Here is a 17,313-nt window from a genome sequence, read left to right as displayed (position 1 = left end):
AGGTGGTCTGGTATTCCCATCTCTTTCAGAATTTTCCAGAGTTTGTTGTAGTCCACACGATCAAAGGCTTTGGCATAGTCAATAAAGCAGAAGTAGATATTTTTCTGGATCTCCCTTGCTTTTTCGATGATCCAGTGGATGTTGGCAATCTGATCTCTGGTGCCTCTGCCTTTTCTAAATCCAGCGTGAACATCTGGAAGTTCACGGTTCACATACTGTTGAAGCCTGGCTTGGAGAATTTTGAGCATGACTTTACTAGCGTGTGAGATGAGTGCAGTTCAGTTCAGTTGTGTCCGACTCTTTGCGACCCCATGGACTGCAGCATGTCAGGCCTCCCTGTCCATCACCAACTCCTAGAGCTTGCTCAGACTCATGTCCATTGAGTCGGTGATGCCATCCACCCATCTCATCCTCTGTCATCCCCTTCTCTTCCTGCCTTCAGTCGTTCCCGGCATCAGGGTCTTTTCCAATGAGTCAGTTCTTTGCATCAGGTGGCCAAAGTATTGGAGTTTCAACTTCAGCATCAGTCCTTCTAATGAATATTCAGGACTGATTTCATTTAGGATGGACTGGCTTGATCTTCTTGCAGTCCAAGGGACTCTCATGAGTCTTCTCCAACACCACCGTTCAAAAGCATAAATTCTTCGGCGCTCAGCTTTCTCTATAGTCCAACCCTCACATCCATACATGATTACTGGAAAAACCATAGCCTTGACTAGACGGACCTTTGTCGTCAAAGTAACATCCCCGCTTTTTAATAAATGCTGTCTAGGTTGGTCGTAGCTTTTCTTCCAAGGAGCAAGAGTCTTTTAATTTCATGGCTGCAGTCACCATCTGCAGTGATTTTGGAGCCTAAGAAAATAAACACCAGTGTACTCCGGGAGTTGGTGATGGACAGGGAGGCCTGGCGTGCTGTGATTCATGGGGTCGCGGAGAGTCGGACACGACTGAGCGACTGAACTGAACTGAACTGAACTGAGGGATACCTTAATGTGTACCTGTTTCAGGGAACTGGAAAACAAAAACAGCGCAAGCAAAGCACAGGTGCTGCAGTGAATGAGGACAGCACAGGCTGCAGCAGGTGTGAACGTCGCTCCTTTGAGCGTTGTTAATACTTTTACTCTTGGGTGCCCACATAGAACTGAGGGGGAAAAATGTTTCTCATCTTTTTCTTCCATTTACTTTCTAGGGAGAAAAAGTCTTATCTTTATGTAAAGTTGTGGAAGAATTTACATAGTTACATAGATTACTGCAGCTTAGATTATTTTCAACAAGTGTTCAGTTCCACACCTAAAGATGCATTACCATTTTAGGCAGAAGTATAAAAGTTTCAAATTAAAATCCCAGCCTTTAAAAAATTCTTTTATGTATGAGTAAATGCGGTTTCCTCTTCTTTTTTAAAATTCATGCAGCCTAGTTTTTAAGGGTATTTTTCAAAATTTTAGTACGAAAGCATTAACTTTATATGTGATGTAGAACCTTACACGCCCCTTCTTATCCACCAGAGTATGAGGGTTACTGTGCATTTAATCTTTCCTTTTACCAATATTTGGGGCTTCCATTGTAGTTCAGCTGGTAAAGAGTACGCCTATAAATGCAGGAGTCCCCAGTTCGATTCCTGGGTCAGGAAGATCCACTGGAGAAGGGCTAGGCTACCCGCTCCAGTATTCTTGGGCTTCCCTGGTGGCTCAGCTGGTAAAGAATCCGCCTGCAATGCGGATTCAATCCCTGAGTTGGGGAGATCCCTTGGAGATGGGAAGAGCTACCCACTCCAGTATCCTGGCCTGGAGAATTCCAAGGACTGTATATCCATGGGGTCACAAAGAGTCGGACATGACTGAGCATCATTACAGGACCTAAAATAAACTGTCATGAATAATCAAATGTCTACCACGGCAACAGGTCTTTAACAAGGATTATTATCACACATCCACTCCAACCCAACAGCGCCCATTTACACGATCTGCTGCTGCTGCTAAGTCACTTCAGTCGTGTCCGACTCTGTGTGACCCCATAGATGGAAGCCCACCAGGCCCCCCCGTCCCTGGGACTCTCCAGGCAAGAACACTGGAGTGGGTTGCCATTTCCTTCTCCAATGTGTGAAAGTGAAAAGTGAAAGTGAAGTCGCTCAGTCGTGTCCGACCCTTAGCGACCCCACGGACTGCAGCCTACCAGGCTCCTCCATCCATGGGATTTTCTAGGCAAATTTACACGATCAGCCTCTTACAAAGTTAAAAATAAAACCACAGTTAAGAATGCCAAGTTCCTCAATCATACTGAATTTTAAAACAAATAAAACATGAGCAACAACAATTTTCCAAACTATCTACAAGCAGAAATGCCAGGAAATAAACCTGCAGCATTCTGTGCATACAACTTAAATTTCCTTTTCTAAGTCACGACATTTTGAAGGGTTGTTCTTTTGTTTTATTCTTCTTTTTCTACATAGGAGGACTTCAAAACCTAAAAGATCAAAACTGTTCTTGTTTGTATGGAAAGGAACAAGACTGAAAATGGAATTTTAATTTTTTAAGTAAAAAGACAAATTTTATAAAACTGTACAAATTAACAATGTCATGCAACGTTAAAGGCTAATGGAAACCACATAATGCTCAGAATTATCCCAGTTTCCTGTGCTCTGGGGAAAAATTGCTGCATTAAATACTACTTGACCGATCTGAAGTATTCAACTCCTTATGACAGCCTACATGCTATTCTATTAATAAGTAGAAAAATAACACACAATGTCCTTCTACCTATTCTGGCAGAAATACAGCAGGAAAATTAAGCGTGATGAATAAACACCAAGATTTCTGTCTTTTAATTCAAGTCTCCTTCTAGATACAAAATAGCAAGGCTTTCACCACGTGCTCAGAAGGAAAAATGGAAAGGAAATGGCTGACAACGAGCAGTACCTATTTTGTACTAATATGAAGACGCCAAGACAGACAGACTGGGGAACCACTTTCACTTTGGTCTAATAGCAGGTAAATATAAATACAGACACCTGCTTAATTCACAAATGCACGAACTAAAAAGTGGACAACTGCCTTGGGGAATGAAAGCATTAATTACCTAATTACATAACAGGGAGCTGGGCACACAAAGAAAGCGACTCAGAAGAAACATCTGGAAAGCTCAAAGGTAAGAAAGGAGACAAGCAAATGTTCTGAAGATGAAAAATGTTGCGTCCCTGAAAACACACTTTTCCCCCATATAAAAAAAATTTAAATAACTACCCTTTAGGAAAACATTCTAAGAAATATCACAATTTGGAGTTACTTAACATGATAGCAAATAAAACCTTTATGCCGCTGAAGCAGCTATTTTCTTTGGATAGATCATACTTAAAAACTCTGACGCATCTGTTATTTTATGACTATCTTTACTTTCTTTGAGTTTGCCAATACCCTGAATTTCTATTTTTGAATTTCATTAAAGCCTGCCACATAACATTTTCATACCAGATAAAGGTAGTAAATAAAGGTTGACTCTTGCATGGTGTAAATAAATTAAAGGCCAGAAATTGGGATGTTCTAGTGGAAGATATTTGAGGGTCCAAAACTCAAACAATTAAAAGATATTTCACTATATTACAGTAACTCATCTATAATTATACTGCTGTGGTGTAAGCAGCATATCTGAATTTAACTTACTTAGATCTTAATATTAAAAATGTGGTCACACAATTACCAAACCATGTTCTGACCATTAGGAGAATACACAAAGTAATCAGGTGGTCTCATAGACATATAAGGTCAATAATGTAGAAATTTTCACCGTTTTAGTACCCTGTTCTTAACAAATATGACAATAACAGGTGTTTGGAATGAGGGTAAAGTAAGTAGACAATAAATTGTATACTGGTATAAACTATTTGAGAACATAGTTGAAAAAACTGAGATACAAAAGGAATTCTCTTATTTAAAAAAAAAGTCACAGCTACCCTAGTAGGTTTTTTTTTTTTTTAATAACTTACCTTACACAAAGCCATCTACACAGTTATTTAAGTTCCCAGCGTATCACAGATATTTAAGAAATCAGCAGTAGTACCAAAAAATAAACAGAAGGCCGTCTTTCATGGGTAAGTGAATCTGCAACTCCAAGACAGACCAGAATATTGAAATCAACTCTGGAGACTTGATTTTCTGCTCCAGTGGTTTATTATTTTACAACGGGTTGGAAGAATTAATGAATTTTAAAACAGCTAATTTGACTCATTCAGCACAGGATCTGGCACAACAGTCAGAAGAAACTGTCTTTTCAGCGTGCCTTTCCTCTCCTGCTTCTGCCTTCTCGTCCCCGCCTCTCAGCCACGGGGTTGCAGAATGCAAGAATCAGAGCATAATGACAGGAACACTGCACACTCACCGATGAAGGAAGACGGGAGGGGTGACTGGTTCTCTCGCCAAAGCTGTCACACAGAGAATTCACTGTTCGTGTTTGTTCGTCTTCAATCTACTTCTGTTCTCCTAATACCAAAGATGAGTCCTTTCATTTAACGCTTTCATGTGAAGTGAGTTTCAGGTTGTTTGGTGTGACTACATGGAAGTTTCGTGAATTTTACAGTGCCACACTGACGGCCTGCAGGCGGGTTTATAGGAGCGAGGGTGGGGACGGGCCCTGTGGGCTCTGCCCCGGTCGCTCCCCAAGGCCACTCGAGGTTATGCAGGAAGCCCAGCAGCTCATAAACTGCTTTCTTTCCTGCCTCATGTTCTGCCCGCCAGTTTACCATTTCATTTTGTCAAGTCCTCCAGACGTGGCAAAGGTAATAAATGCAGGTGAAACTCATGAATTTCCAAAATTCACAATGCATCACTTATGCCATCAGGCATGAGGGTATACCAACTATCTTTCTGGATCATTTTTCCTTTGCAACAAAGCCTCTATAGTTTACACTTTATTAGTATTTTCTCCTAGAATGCACAGTTTTAAAAATGTATGGAGCTCACTCACACATTTCCAGATATGGTCAATCTTCCTTTAGATATGAACGGACATTTTCTTGGTTATTTTAACTCTGTGCCTGATGGAATCATAGTCTGTGAATTAGCCTCAGAGTCTGGTAATAATGTACCTCAGATTTCCCACCATTACTAAGAAGGACCAAAAGCTAGAAGCACAAACTTTTCATTGACTCGAGAATTATGCAGCCACTTGGGCCACTGAAAAGTATAAAAGTTATTTCCAATAATCATGTTGAACAAAAATGTGGACAGGATAATACATTTTGAAAATAGTTTAATATTTGCCATTTTTGCTGCCTGTGCTATTAATATGTACATTGGTTCAGTAATAAATATGCTGCTATTACACAGAGTGCAAAGGTTTAGTATTCATAACTGGCTGAAATTAATGCTGCCATTATCTCCAGAAAGGAATAAATAAATATCATGCCCAATTCCAAACTAATGCTCAAGCCGTTACTGGTAACAAAACTGACAACATAAACATATTGGGCATTACCTTTCTAAACATGATTCCTGTAAACAGCAAAAAATCATTTTTCTCAGTCCTGACATTTCGTGTGATGGCTTAAAAAAAATGCAACACACAAATCCTACCACTTCTTCTTTTGCATAGGGAATGAATTAATCGCCTTTTTTTAAATCAATCGCATTTTAAAAAGCAGCAATCATTCAGTGAAATGTCTTCAGCACACAGCGCTTCTTTTCGGTTATGAACTCAGAACTTTTGAGCTATACAAGTGCTCTGCTAAGTTTATAAAATATGCTTTCTGGATTGAAAACTGAACAGAAAAACTTCCAAACAAGTCATAGATATGATTCTAAAATATTATGTACATAATATCTGACTACAGGAGGAAAAGCCTCACTGCAGCACAACACAGTGTACCAATGAGCACAGTGTTCAACAGGATTTCCATTTAGGTTTTCCTCACATCCGTGCCACAGTGGCTAATGATCACGTCATACAACACAGCCCCTTCCATGTTGCATCCTAAGTAGAAGGGGCATGTGAGGACAAATTTAAAGTACATAATGGGAAAAAAAGAAAGCAAATTACAGTACATATGCTTTAAAGAGTGCACTTTATAAAACAGCTTGCTTTATTCATAGTTTTTATAAAGTGCAATATTACTTAAAACAGAGACATGTACCTTAACATTCTGCAGTAACCATGAAAACAAACTGCCAGGAAAGAGCAGTGCAAAATTAAAAGCACACATAGCTTAGCATGCACCTCAGAGCGGCCCCCAGTACACAGCATGGGACCTTCTCAGGCCTCTTTTTTCACTTTTTAGAAAAAGATTAATAATAGTAGGTTATCGTCATAGGTAACCATAAAATAAAAACAATAAGTTAAAATCCTCTCTCAAGAAATAAGTATACACCACACATAAAATTCATGACAGAATCTTTTGGAAAACAGTTAGACCTTTTTTTTTTTTGCTGATAAATCACTGTTCAAAGAATGCGTTATCTCTTAAAAACCCACAATACCCACAAGGCGAAGCAACAGGTATCATCACAGTCCTAGAAACTCTTGCTGGCAGACCTCTGACAACCCTGTGACACTGTCAGCGGCTCAAACCTCACCAGTCTCCACTCAGACGCAGAGACATCTGTGCCCTCTCACGAACAGTCGTGCAGGCGTCATCTAGGTCACTGACAGCATACTGTGTGCTCTATTCACAGTCCCATTTCTGCCTGGTGCTTCTGGACGAGGATAACCAACTGGGTTTTCCTGGAAAAATTCCCTATGGGGCAGATGGAACGGGACCAACGGGATGCGGTTTCTCAGACACAGAGCCCAGCCTCTGGGCAGGCCGAGGGCGCTGAAGGCACGGCGGAGCCTGGCTCCGTTCCCAGGCCCCCAGGCTCAGTCCGAGAACTGGAAGAGGCTCTCGGGGGCACCACCCTCGGCGGGGTTGCCGGGCTGCAGTGCCCTGGTGGGCGTGCTCTTGCCCTGCGAGTGGGAGGACGAGGAGTGGGAGCTCTCGCTGGAGCTGCTGCGCGTCTCCGTGCTCGTGCTGGTCTTCTTCATCCGCCGCCTCTTCGCCAGAGGGGCCTTATCCACGTTCTGAAGGCAGAACCCCTCTCTCTTATATTTGTTGAAGGCCTGCGGAAAACAACAAGATCAAACCAGTCCATCCTGAAGGAAACCAACCCCAAACACTCACTGGAGGGACTGATGGTGAAGCTCTGGCCACCTGATGCAAAGAGCCGACTCCCTGGAAAAGACCCTGATGCTGGGAAGATCGAAGGCAGGAGGAGAAGGGGATGACAGAGGATGAGATGGTTGGATGGCATCACTGACTCAATGGACATGCTGCTGCTGCTAAGTCTCGTCAGTCGTGTCCGACTCTGTGCGACCCCACTGATGGCAGCCCACCAGGCTCCCCTGTCCCTGGGATTCTCCAGGCCAGAACACTGGAGTGGGTGGCCGTTCCCTTCTCCAGGGGATCTTCCCAACCCAGAAATCGAACCTAGGTCTCCCGGATTGTGGGAGGATTCTTTACTGAGTATGAGGTGAGCCACAAGGGAAGCCCTAGGAACATTGTCCTTAAACCACTGTATCTACAACTCCAGGAGGGGTACAGAAGTCGATGGGGAAGGTTTCTGAGGGCCCTCTTGAAACCCACCAGCGAGGCTATCCAGGAGTCCCAATTCTAATCAATCTTTTGAAGAGGGGAGTGCGACCTCTCAATTAAAGGAACCACTAACTGACTAGAAATTCCTGGAGAATGTCAGCAATCTCACTCCTAAACTTTAAGATTCCAACCACAAAGTCCCAGCACAGAGCCCCTGACCTCCAGGCCCACGTCAGGGCAGTCTGGGTGCGTCCTGGACACGATAATACACAGAGATGAGCTCCACGGACCTCAGCCTGGCTTCCTCCTCCCAGCAGCCCATCTCTGCTTTTCTCAGATTCAGACGGCGGCATTGCTGAGGTGACAACCTTGCCTCACATGCCACTGAGAAGATCTGGATCATCTGCAAACGCCTGCAGTTAATCTCTTCACGCCTCACCAGATCCCAGTTCATTAGTTTTTTAATCCATTTCTGCAGCCAAGAGGAAATGCTATCCTGTCTCCTTCCTCAAGATAATCCTCTCAGAAGTAATGTTATTTCTAACTCCACTGCTCCTTATACAATTATCTTAATGTACTTGCAGCTGTTTGGCACGAGTGTGCCAGAATCTACATTTATTACTATGTAGTCTCAGCCTTTCAAGTACACAATATTTACTTAATACTAATTAATTTACTTCCTATCCCTTAGGTTCTAGCACAATAAAACTATGCACAAAATGACTGTTGAAGGGACAGACTTTCACACGTGCCGTAATTCTAATGCTTATTTATAGTTTCTACAGACAGTGATTTGGCTTATTTGAGAGAGAAAAAAAGTGCTAGTACAGGCTTATGGTTGCCAAGAGGGAAGGAGGGAGAGGTAGGGATGGACTGGAGTTTTGGTTTATCAGAAGCAAATTACTATACGTATAGAATTCAATAAACAACAAGCTCCTACTGTACAGCACAGGAAACTATATTCAATATCCTGTGATAAACCATAATAGAAAAGAATGTGAAAACGAACATATAGTATATATTTATATAATGTATAACTGAATCAGTCTGCTGTACAGCAGAAATTAATACAGCACTGTAAAATCAACTAACCTTCAACAAAATAGCATTTTTGAAAAAGCTCTAATAATATGCACACTGCTTTCCTTACCGACTGAAAAACTTCAGCTATTCAAATATCAGACTACTGACCCATCTCAAACGTCAAATAAATATTTTGTGGGTTTGTGGTGACTCTGGTCCCTATGCCCTTTCTGTTTAGAAATGTGTTTATGTCATGAAGGGATTTATAAAAGCATATCTAAAATTAAAAGAACCCATCTTAAAAACTGTCTGCCCAAGAGTGTGCCTCTGAGGTTACAGAGTGAGGACATCCAGTCTCTTCCCAACCCGCCCGGCAGCACAGAGCCGGAGGCTTACGTGGAAGGTGGCCTTCACACAAGTGTGCACCGCAGCTCCTGAAGAGCCCAGAATGTCTGGAGTCATCAGAGGATTCGAGGACAGCTGACTGCCGTCTTGAAGCCATTCATTGTATCTCAAGTCAGGCATTTTAAGCCTTTTGTTTGGATCAACTGTGAGAAGTCCTGTGGGAATAAATAAGTTATTTTTATTTCATGAGCTGTCATTTCAAACATAGTTTAAAATCAACCTCAGAGATCTCAATTATGTTCACAAGACATGATGGTTTCTATATGGCGTCAACCTCCTACAAAGATAATTACCTCCATTTTCATCTACATTGAGATTCCCTGGTGAACACTGGCTGCTAATAATAAAGCCCACAGTAGCCTGTTTCCAGGAGGCTGCAGGCTAGTGGGGCATTCCAATCTGGGGAAAATAACCACTTGAAACAAGGACTCCCACCAGGGGCCAGGAAAACCCCCTCCAAACAAAGAGCGCTGAGATCTACTTGACGCATGTACAAACATCTTCCACAGGTTAGGGAACGTGCAGATGGAGGCTCCGGGAGGAGCGGTGTGTGAGGTCTTATCCCGTCCAAGGACACATGCACAGCAGGCTCTGGGGAAGGGCTCCCCAACCGGGGGGGTGGGCATCCTGGGGGCTTCCAGGAGATGAGTCCTGGGGGGTAAGCAGGGCTCGATGACAAAGTGAGCCCCAGAATTAGGACGAGCACAAGTAAAGGCTGCTGCTGCTGCTGCTGCTAAGTCACTTCAGTCGTGTCTGACTCTGTGTGACCCCATAGACGGAAGCCCACCAGGCTCCCCCGTCCCTGGGATTCTCCAGGCAAGAACACTGGAGTGGGTTGCCATTTCCTTCTCCAATGTGTGAAAGTGGAAAGTGAAAAGTGAAAGTGAAGTCGCTCAGTCGTGTCCGACCCTTAGCGACCCCACGGACTGCAGCCCACCAGGCTCCTCCATCCATGGGATTTTCTAGGCAATAGTACTGGAGTGGCTTGCCATTGCCTTCTCCAGAGTAAAGGCTAACAGAATCTAAAAACTCAGCACATTTGAAGAATTCAGGTGTTCTGCACAGTGCCAGTCCATCCTAAAGGAGATCAGTCCTGGGTGTTCATTGGAAGGACTGATGCTGAAACTGAAGCTCCAATACTCTGGCCACCTGATGCGAAAAGCCGACTCACTGGAAAAGACTCTGATGCTGAGAAAGGTTGAAGGCAGGGGGAGAAGGGGACAACAGAGCATGAGACGGTTGGATGGCATCACTGACTCGATGGACATACGTTTGGGCAAACTCCAGGAGATGGTGATGGACAGGGAGGCCTGGCGTGCTGCCGTCCATGAGGTCGCAAAGAGCTGGGCACGACTGAGCGACTGAACAGCAACGACAACAGCTGCTGGGGTGAGGGTGACAGGAAGCAGAGGAAGCAGAACCAGGCAGTGAAGGCTCCACTAGGGAGTCTGACCTGAAGCTCACTGGCATTCCCTGCAGAACTTGTAACAGAAAATAGATATGACTGCACCTGGATATTAGGGAGGTCACTGAGCCAACGGATGGCAGACACACAGAGCCAGAGCAGGTAGGCAAGTTGGAAGCACGCTGTGGCTTTTAGGAGAGAGCTATGCCCAGACCTCAGATGAGAGCCGTGAGAATGGGGAGGAGGGCGGCTGGCAGCGACACTGAACCCCAGCACCCAGGGCCTGGCTGCGGAAGGCGAGGAAGTTGGGGAGGTCGAGGGTCCTGGCCACGAAAACAAGAGGAGCATCGTGTGCCTGGGGGAAAGAAGAGGAAAGAGGAAGCGGTTCCCTTTGAAGGTGTGATTGTGAATGTGGGTGAGACTGCCGACAGAGGGTGTCCTGATACGAAGCTGAAGCTGAACAGAGTAGCCTGAATCCTTAAACACACAGGGGTTCTTGAATAATTCACAAACAAATGTATGTATCACGGGTATGGTTCCACTTTAATCGCTACACATCATATAAAATTTTTCATTAGACTCTTACCTTGGATCAAATCTTTAGCCTCTTGGGATACATTCTTCCAGGCTTCTCCTTCAAAGGAGAAATCTCCCTTTTTAATTTTCTTCATGATTTCCACTGCGCTGGTGCATGTCAGACTTTTATCATGAGACTGAAATGGAACTTGCCCTGACAACATTGTATACTACCAAGAAAAAAAGAGCAAAACAGAATGTCTGCCAAAATCACCATCAAAGTCACTCTGGTAATTTCATTACTTCATCAGCATAATTTCTCAAATATTACAATTAGCATTACTAAGTTTAAAAGATTACATGACTTTGATCACTGAAACAACCAATACATTTCAGACCTGTATATAAAAAGAAATGGCTTATTATGATATCAAGATTTAAAACCATTCTTATAGCTATATTCAAGACAAGAATAAAAAAAGGATAATCTAATCATTTCAAAAGATGACATTAACAAGGGAATGTGCATATCCCAAAGGAACCGCGGGCCCTGGCTAAAATGGCCCAGGAGGGGCCAGGGACACAGAAGAGAACGGATCCTGAAGATGCTGAACTAGGGTGGGTTGGTGGGGCATGAGACCTGATGGAGAAATTATTGCCACGGAAACACTCATCTGAAACTCAGGACTCAACATCCTGGCAAGGATGCCTGGAGCCAGTGAGAGTAGTCAGCTGAAATGCTTCCTGAAGCTTGGACAAAGCTGTGAGCTGGGACGAGCAGATGCCCTGACTCCTAAAGCTGCTGCTGCAGTCACCGTGCCATGCACACGGCACGCTCAGAATTGACCTGAGGAGTCCAGAGGTGCTGCAAGTTAGTGCATGGGTGCACACCACCTCTCTCTGCTGCACCAAGGCCTCTTCCTTAACTCACACCGATGACCTCACTGAGGAGGGATCCCAGTGATCAGCTGATGAAAAAAGAAAGGAAATCGGGGCTGCTCGTCAGATGGACTGGCATTCTTTCACTTGGGCAGTGTCAGAATATGAAAAGCTCGGTGAGGACACCAGCTCAGGACAAGACCCTGTGGGTCTGGAGTTCTGTCCTTGAGGACTGTGCTGAATCAGTGGCGGTCCGTCGGTGCTGGGTTCCCCATACCTAGGACCTGTCGGTGCAGGACTCACAGAATTCGCGTTTCCTGTTTCTGCATCCTTACGGTCTGCTGTTAAAAGTCTTTGTTCTGCAAGCACACCTGCTCAGTTCCACTTGGTGACAGCAGGTGGCAACTCACGGTGCACCCTCTGTTCCCCGCCTCCCTCCTGCCTCCCTGGGATTCTGGTCCTCAGTGAAAGTGAAAGTCGCGTCCGACTCTGCAACCCCATGGACTATACAGCCCATGGAATTCTCCAGGCCAGAATACTGGAGTGGGTAGCTGTTCCCTTCTCCAGGGGGTCTTCCCAACCCACGGATTGAACCCAGGTCTCCTGCATTGCAGGCGGACTCTTTACCAGCTGAGCCACCAGGTCTGGTCCTTAGGAACATGACAAAACGTAAGGTTTCAGTTCAGGTTCTGCTTTCTGGGGGAACCCAGAATAAAATATCTTTCTCTTGTTGAAAAACACTTGACTTGTTTCCAATCTGGGGTGCCATGAAGCCTGCGGCTCTGTATGCAGCTCTGGGCACGTCTCTTCTGGCGTACAGAAACAGACATTCCTGTTGGCTGCATCCCCGAGATGGAAACTGCTGGGTCATTTGTTCTGCGTGTTCAGTAGATACTGCCAGTTTTTGAAAATCTGCTCCCCTTCTTAATCTTACCCTACTTCCTAACACATACATTGATGACTAAATATAAAAAAGTATCCTTTATATTCGAGTTTTCTTGCTCTGCTGTGTAATAATTCAACAAGCTGTTGGGTGGAAAGATGAATTCACCATCTTTGGAAATATTTAAAGGAGAGTGGTGATAGGGACTTTGTAGAAAGATCCCTTTTCTGGAAGAGTTAGAATTAGACAACTTTAGGCTCCTCTCAACTCCAAGATCTTAGAATTTAGTTGACTATCCAGGAATCAACTTCTGTTAAGAATAAATCTGTGTCTGCAAACTGTTGGCAAAGGTTGTGATAAGAAAGTATCTATAAAGATATATGTGTGTGTGTGTATTTGTGCGTGTACACACAAGAGGGAATTGGGGAGAAAGCAAAAGTAAATGCGGCAACACGCTAAATGTTCACTGTGTTATTCTCCCAAATTTTCTCTAGGTCTGAAATTTTCTAAATAAAATTTTGAGAAGAAAGTGAAAAAATACGAAATCCTGAATAAAGTGAAAAAATATGAAATCCCAAATAAAACACTTGGAAGAAATATGTTTTAACCGCTATGATGTTCCATCCCACGGGCCTGCTACATACCTATGGAATAGCATATAATCCTATGCTACAGTTTCTAAACACTGTCTGTTAAGCTCTGAATTACTGTATTTAAAAATCCATGTGCTGAAAAGTCACACCCACCCCACTGTGGCTGAATTGAGGACAGGGCCTTTACGGAGGTAAAGGTGATGGGGCACGGGGAGCTTCATCCACAAGGGTGCCCTTTCAGAGGCACCAGGGAGCTGGCCCGCTCACTCTTAGCTCAGGCGAGGAGAGGCCATGTGAGGTCACCACGAACAGGTTCTGTCTGCAACCAAAGGGGAGAGCCCTCACCAGATACCAACCTGCTGGCACCCTGGAACTGGACCTCCCAGCCTCCAGGACTGTGAAATAAATTCCTGCTGTTCAAGTCGCCCAGTCTGCGGTATTTCACCGTGGTGACCCTGAGCAGGCTAAGACACCGTGTGAGCTCAGCGTTAACCAGAGTCCTGAATGTTTCCCATGAGCTGCTCGTCCATGAAGGACACCGAGTCGCAATCAAGCCACAAGTATGGTGCGACGCGCCTTTCTCAAGTGTCTGTGTTACCCAGTGATGACAACGCAAGTCATCTTCACATTAAAGTATCCACATTCGTGCTCATCACAGGCAACACGTCAAAGGGTCACAGATTTCTAAGGCAAACAACTCCAAATAAATTTTCTGCCTACTATGGGATGGGCTTCCCTGGTGGCTCAGAGGTTAAAGCGTCTGCCTCCAATGTGGGAGACCCGGGTTCGATCCCTGGGTCAGGAAGATCCCCTGGAGAAGGAAATGGTAACCCACTCCAGTATTCTTGCCTGGAGAATCCCATGGACGGAGAAGCCTGGTAGGCTACAGTCCACGGGGTCACAAAGAGTCGGACACGACTGAGCGACGGAACGGAAAGGACGGAACTATGGGATAGATCAAATGCAGATCCTCTGGAGAGAAGCACTCATTTATATGGAAAAGTTTACAAGGCATTCTTTTTTTTCTTGGACAGTTTAATGCAGGCGCTAACTTAGCTTTTCATATGTAAATATTGGAATGGCCACAAACTTCGTTAGGGTTTCCATGGGCTGTAACAGAAAAACTCAAATGAAATTTTTGGCCAACACAGTATTTCATTTTGTATCTATCTCTAAAAGGCAAGGATTTTTAAAATCCCGCAACCACAACCTATGACTGCACTTAAAAACAATTAGCAGTAATGCCTTTGTATCATCCAATATCCAGTCAATAATCAAATTTCCCCAATTGTGTTATACACACTGTATAATATTATAACCATGTTTGTATGACAGAGTTTGAATTTAACAAACAGAATTAAAATTAGAATTTGTTTGAATTAAGGTAAAATGAATTAAAGTAAAATGCAGACATCGTTTCTTAAGTGTCTTTTGATCTATAGGTTCCCAAGGTAGTTTTTCTTACAACTTATTTGCTGGAGTAACTGGGTTGTTTGTCCCGTAGAATTCCCGCAGTCTGGACACTGTGATTATACACTGGTGGTATCGTTTAATCTGTTGTTCCCTGCTCCTGTTTAAGAGTTGACAATTACGTCTAGAGAGAAGCCTGGCTTTTCTCCATGCCATTATACGAGGTTATTTCCATAGACAAGGCATTTGGAGGCTCTAAAATACCTGTCTGCATGTCTAAGAATGTCTTTTAAAATCTTAAAAAGCATGATAATTACATTTGGCCTGTATTTAATAAAGGCTCTTTTACAAGGGGGTAATCTTGTATTATTGCTAAAAAAGAAAGGTTCTTTTTTATTTAAATGAATTTTTTAGGAGCGTGCTACTGTAATCAGTTTAAGTTGAACAAAACTCAAATCTACAGAAGTTAGCTGTTTATTTTTATTTAAAAATCAGAAAAATTCCAGAAAACTAAGTGACCCAATCAAAAAATGGGCCAAAGAACTAAACAGACATTTCTCCAAAGAAGACATAAAGATGGCTAATAAACACATGAAAAAATGCTCAACATCCCTCATCATCAGAGAAATGCAAATCAAAACCACAATGAGATACCATTTCACACCAGTCAGAATGGCTGCTATCCAAAAGTCTACATGCAATAAGTGCTGGAGAGGGTGTGGAGAGAAGGGAACCCTCTTACACTGTTGGTGGGAATGCAAACTAGTACAGCCACTATGGAGAATAGTGTGGAGATTCCTCAGAAAACTGGAAATAGAACTGCCATATGATCCAGCAATCGCACTCCTGGGCATACACACCAAGGAAACCAGAATTGAAAGAGACACATGTACTCCAATGTTCATTGCAGCACTGTTTATAATAGCCAGGACATGGAAGCAACCTAGATGTCCATCTGCAGATGAATGGATAAGAAAGCTTTGGTACATATACACGATGGAGTATTTCTCAGCCATCAAAAAGAATGCATTTGAATCAGTTTTAATGAGGTGGATGAAATTGGAGCCAATTATACAGAGTGAAGTAAGCCAGAAAGAAAAACACCAATACCATATATTAACGCATATATATGGAATTTAGAAAAATGGTAACCTGAACCCTGTATAAGAGACTGCAAAAGAGACATAGGCATTTAGAACAGTCTTTGGGACTCTGTGGGAGAGGGTGAAGGTGGAATGATTGGAGAGAATGGAATTGTAGCATGTATATTATCATAAGTGACCAGTCCAGGTTCGACGCATGGATTTTCCTCTGTTCAAAAAAAAATAAAAAAATAAAAATAAAAATCATACTCATAAATATGTAATTTGATTTGCAAGTTATAAATGATGACTTAAAACTGCTGAAATAAAAACCTATAGCTTAAAAATAAAAGAACCATCCTGCAAGGACAGCTGCCTGCCATTGGGGGAAACTAACTGACACCAAAACAAACCCCAGATGGAGCACACAGGTATACAAATACAATATAACCCCAGAGGCGAATTTAAGAGGATATTTTCATAATCTTGGGCTGGGGGTGGAGTGCCAATCTGACACCAAAGCCAGAACACCATAAAGGAAAAGACTGACATATCTTGCGTGAAGTCTCTTCAGTCAGGTCCGACTCTGTGACTCTATGGATCGTAGCCTGCTAGGCTCCTCTGTCCATGGGATTCTCCAGGCAAGAACACTGGAGTGGGTTGCCATGCCCTCTTCCAGGGGATCTTCCCCACCCAGGTATCAAACTCATGTCTCTTATGTCTTCTGCATTGGCAGGCGGGTTCTTTACCTCTAGTGCCACCTGGGAAGCCCAACATATTTGAATTTTGCTTTTAGAGGGGTTTAATAGGTATGTTTTTTCATTTTTATGTTGTAACATAAAAATTTTTCAAATTTCTCCTTTAAAACATAAAAATTTAAAAAGTTTCTTTATTTAAATCTCTCTAAAAACAAAATTAAAACCTCATATAACTGTGAACAGTTTTCAAAAAAATGACAAAACAGAAAACACATTTCCAATGTTAATGTCTGACAAAGGATTAAAATCCTTAATAGAGCTTTAAGTTTCAATATAAAAAATTTCCCCATGGGAAAGTGGGCAAAGCTCATAAACAGCAATTCATAAAAGAGAAAATTAAAATGTTCAAATACATGAAAAGATGCACACACTGAATACTCATCAAGGAAAATTCATGCAAATTATAATAACCATAGGAATTAATTCAGATTGAAATTGATAGTATCCAACGTATTCACATACATTCATGAACATGAACATGATCTGGAAACCTTCCAGAAGGAAATACAGGCATATATGTCAAAATAAGGACATACATATCCTTCTCCTAGGAGTCGAGTCTAAGGAAATATGAGATCAATGAAAGTACATATATCAAAAATATTCATTTGTGTAGCTTATAATTAGTGAGAGGCTAGAAAATGCTAACTGCTCATTAGTAAAGAAATGTTAAACTCTGGAGACTCAAACTACATATCATATAATCTCGTTTGTTAAAAAAAAGCCTGAAAATATATACAAGCATATAGAAAAATGTGTAGAAAGATATACAGCATCCGTAATATGGGGGAGGGGTGGGCAGAG

The 17,313-nt window shown here is 42.8% G+C and overlaps 1 protein-coding gene across 7 annotated transcripts in view; it reads right to left on the bottom strand.

The window, feature by feature from the left end:
• Positions 1–5,224: 5,224 nt before the first annotated feature.
• The window catches only part of RPS6KA5 (ribosomal protein S6 kinase A5), a 189,525-nt gene continuing 177,436 nt past the window's right edge, over positions 5,225–17,313 (bottom strand). For all 7 annotated transcript variants that reach the window (XM_055437370.2, XM_088839364.1, XM_088839362.1 and 4 more), the window contains 3 exons: positions 10,975–11,134; positions 8,975–9,138; positions 5,225–7,083 (listed from right to left, as the gene is read on the bottom strand). In XM_055437370.2, the coding sequence (XP_055293345.1) occupies positions 6,844–7,083; positions 8,975–9,138; positions 10,975–11,134 (564 nt within the window). In that variant the 3' untranslated portion in view covers positions 5,225–6,843. The remainder of the gene's footprint in view (positions 7,084–8,974; positions 9,139–10,974; positions 11,135–17,313) is intronic.

Source organism: Moschus berezovskii, chromosome 9 (genome assembly GCF_049115385.1).
Source record: "Moschus berezovskii isolate FMDL1 chromosome 9, NW_MosBer_1.0, whole genome shotgun sequence".
Lineage (NCBI taxonomy): Eukaryota > Metazoa > Chordata > Mammalia > Artiodactyla > Moschidae > Moschus > Moschus berezovskii.
The sequence above is the reverse complement of the archived record's forward strand: the minus strand, read 5'-3'. Positions and strand labels throughout refer to the sequence as shown.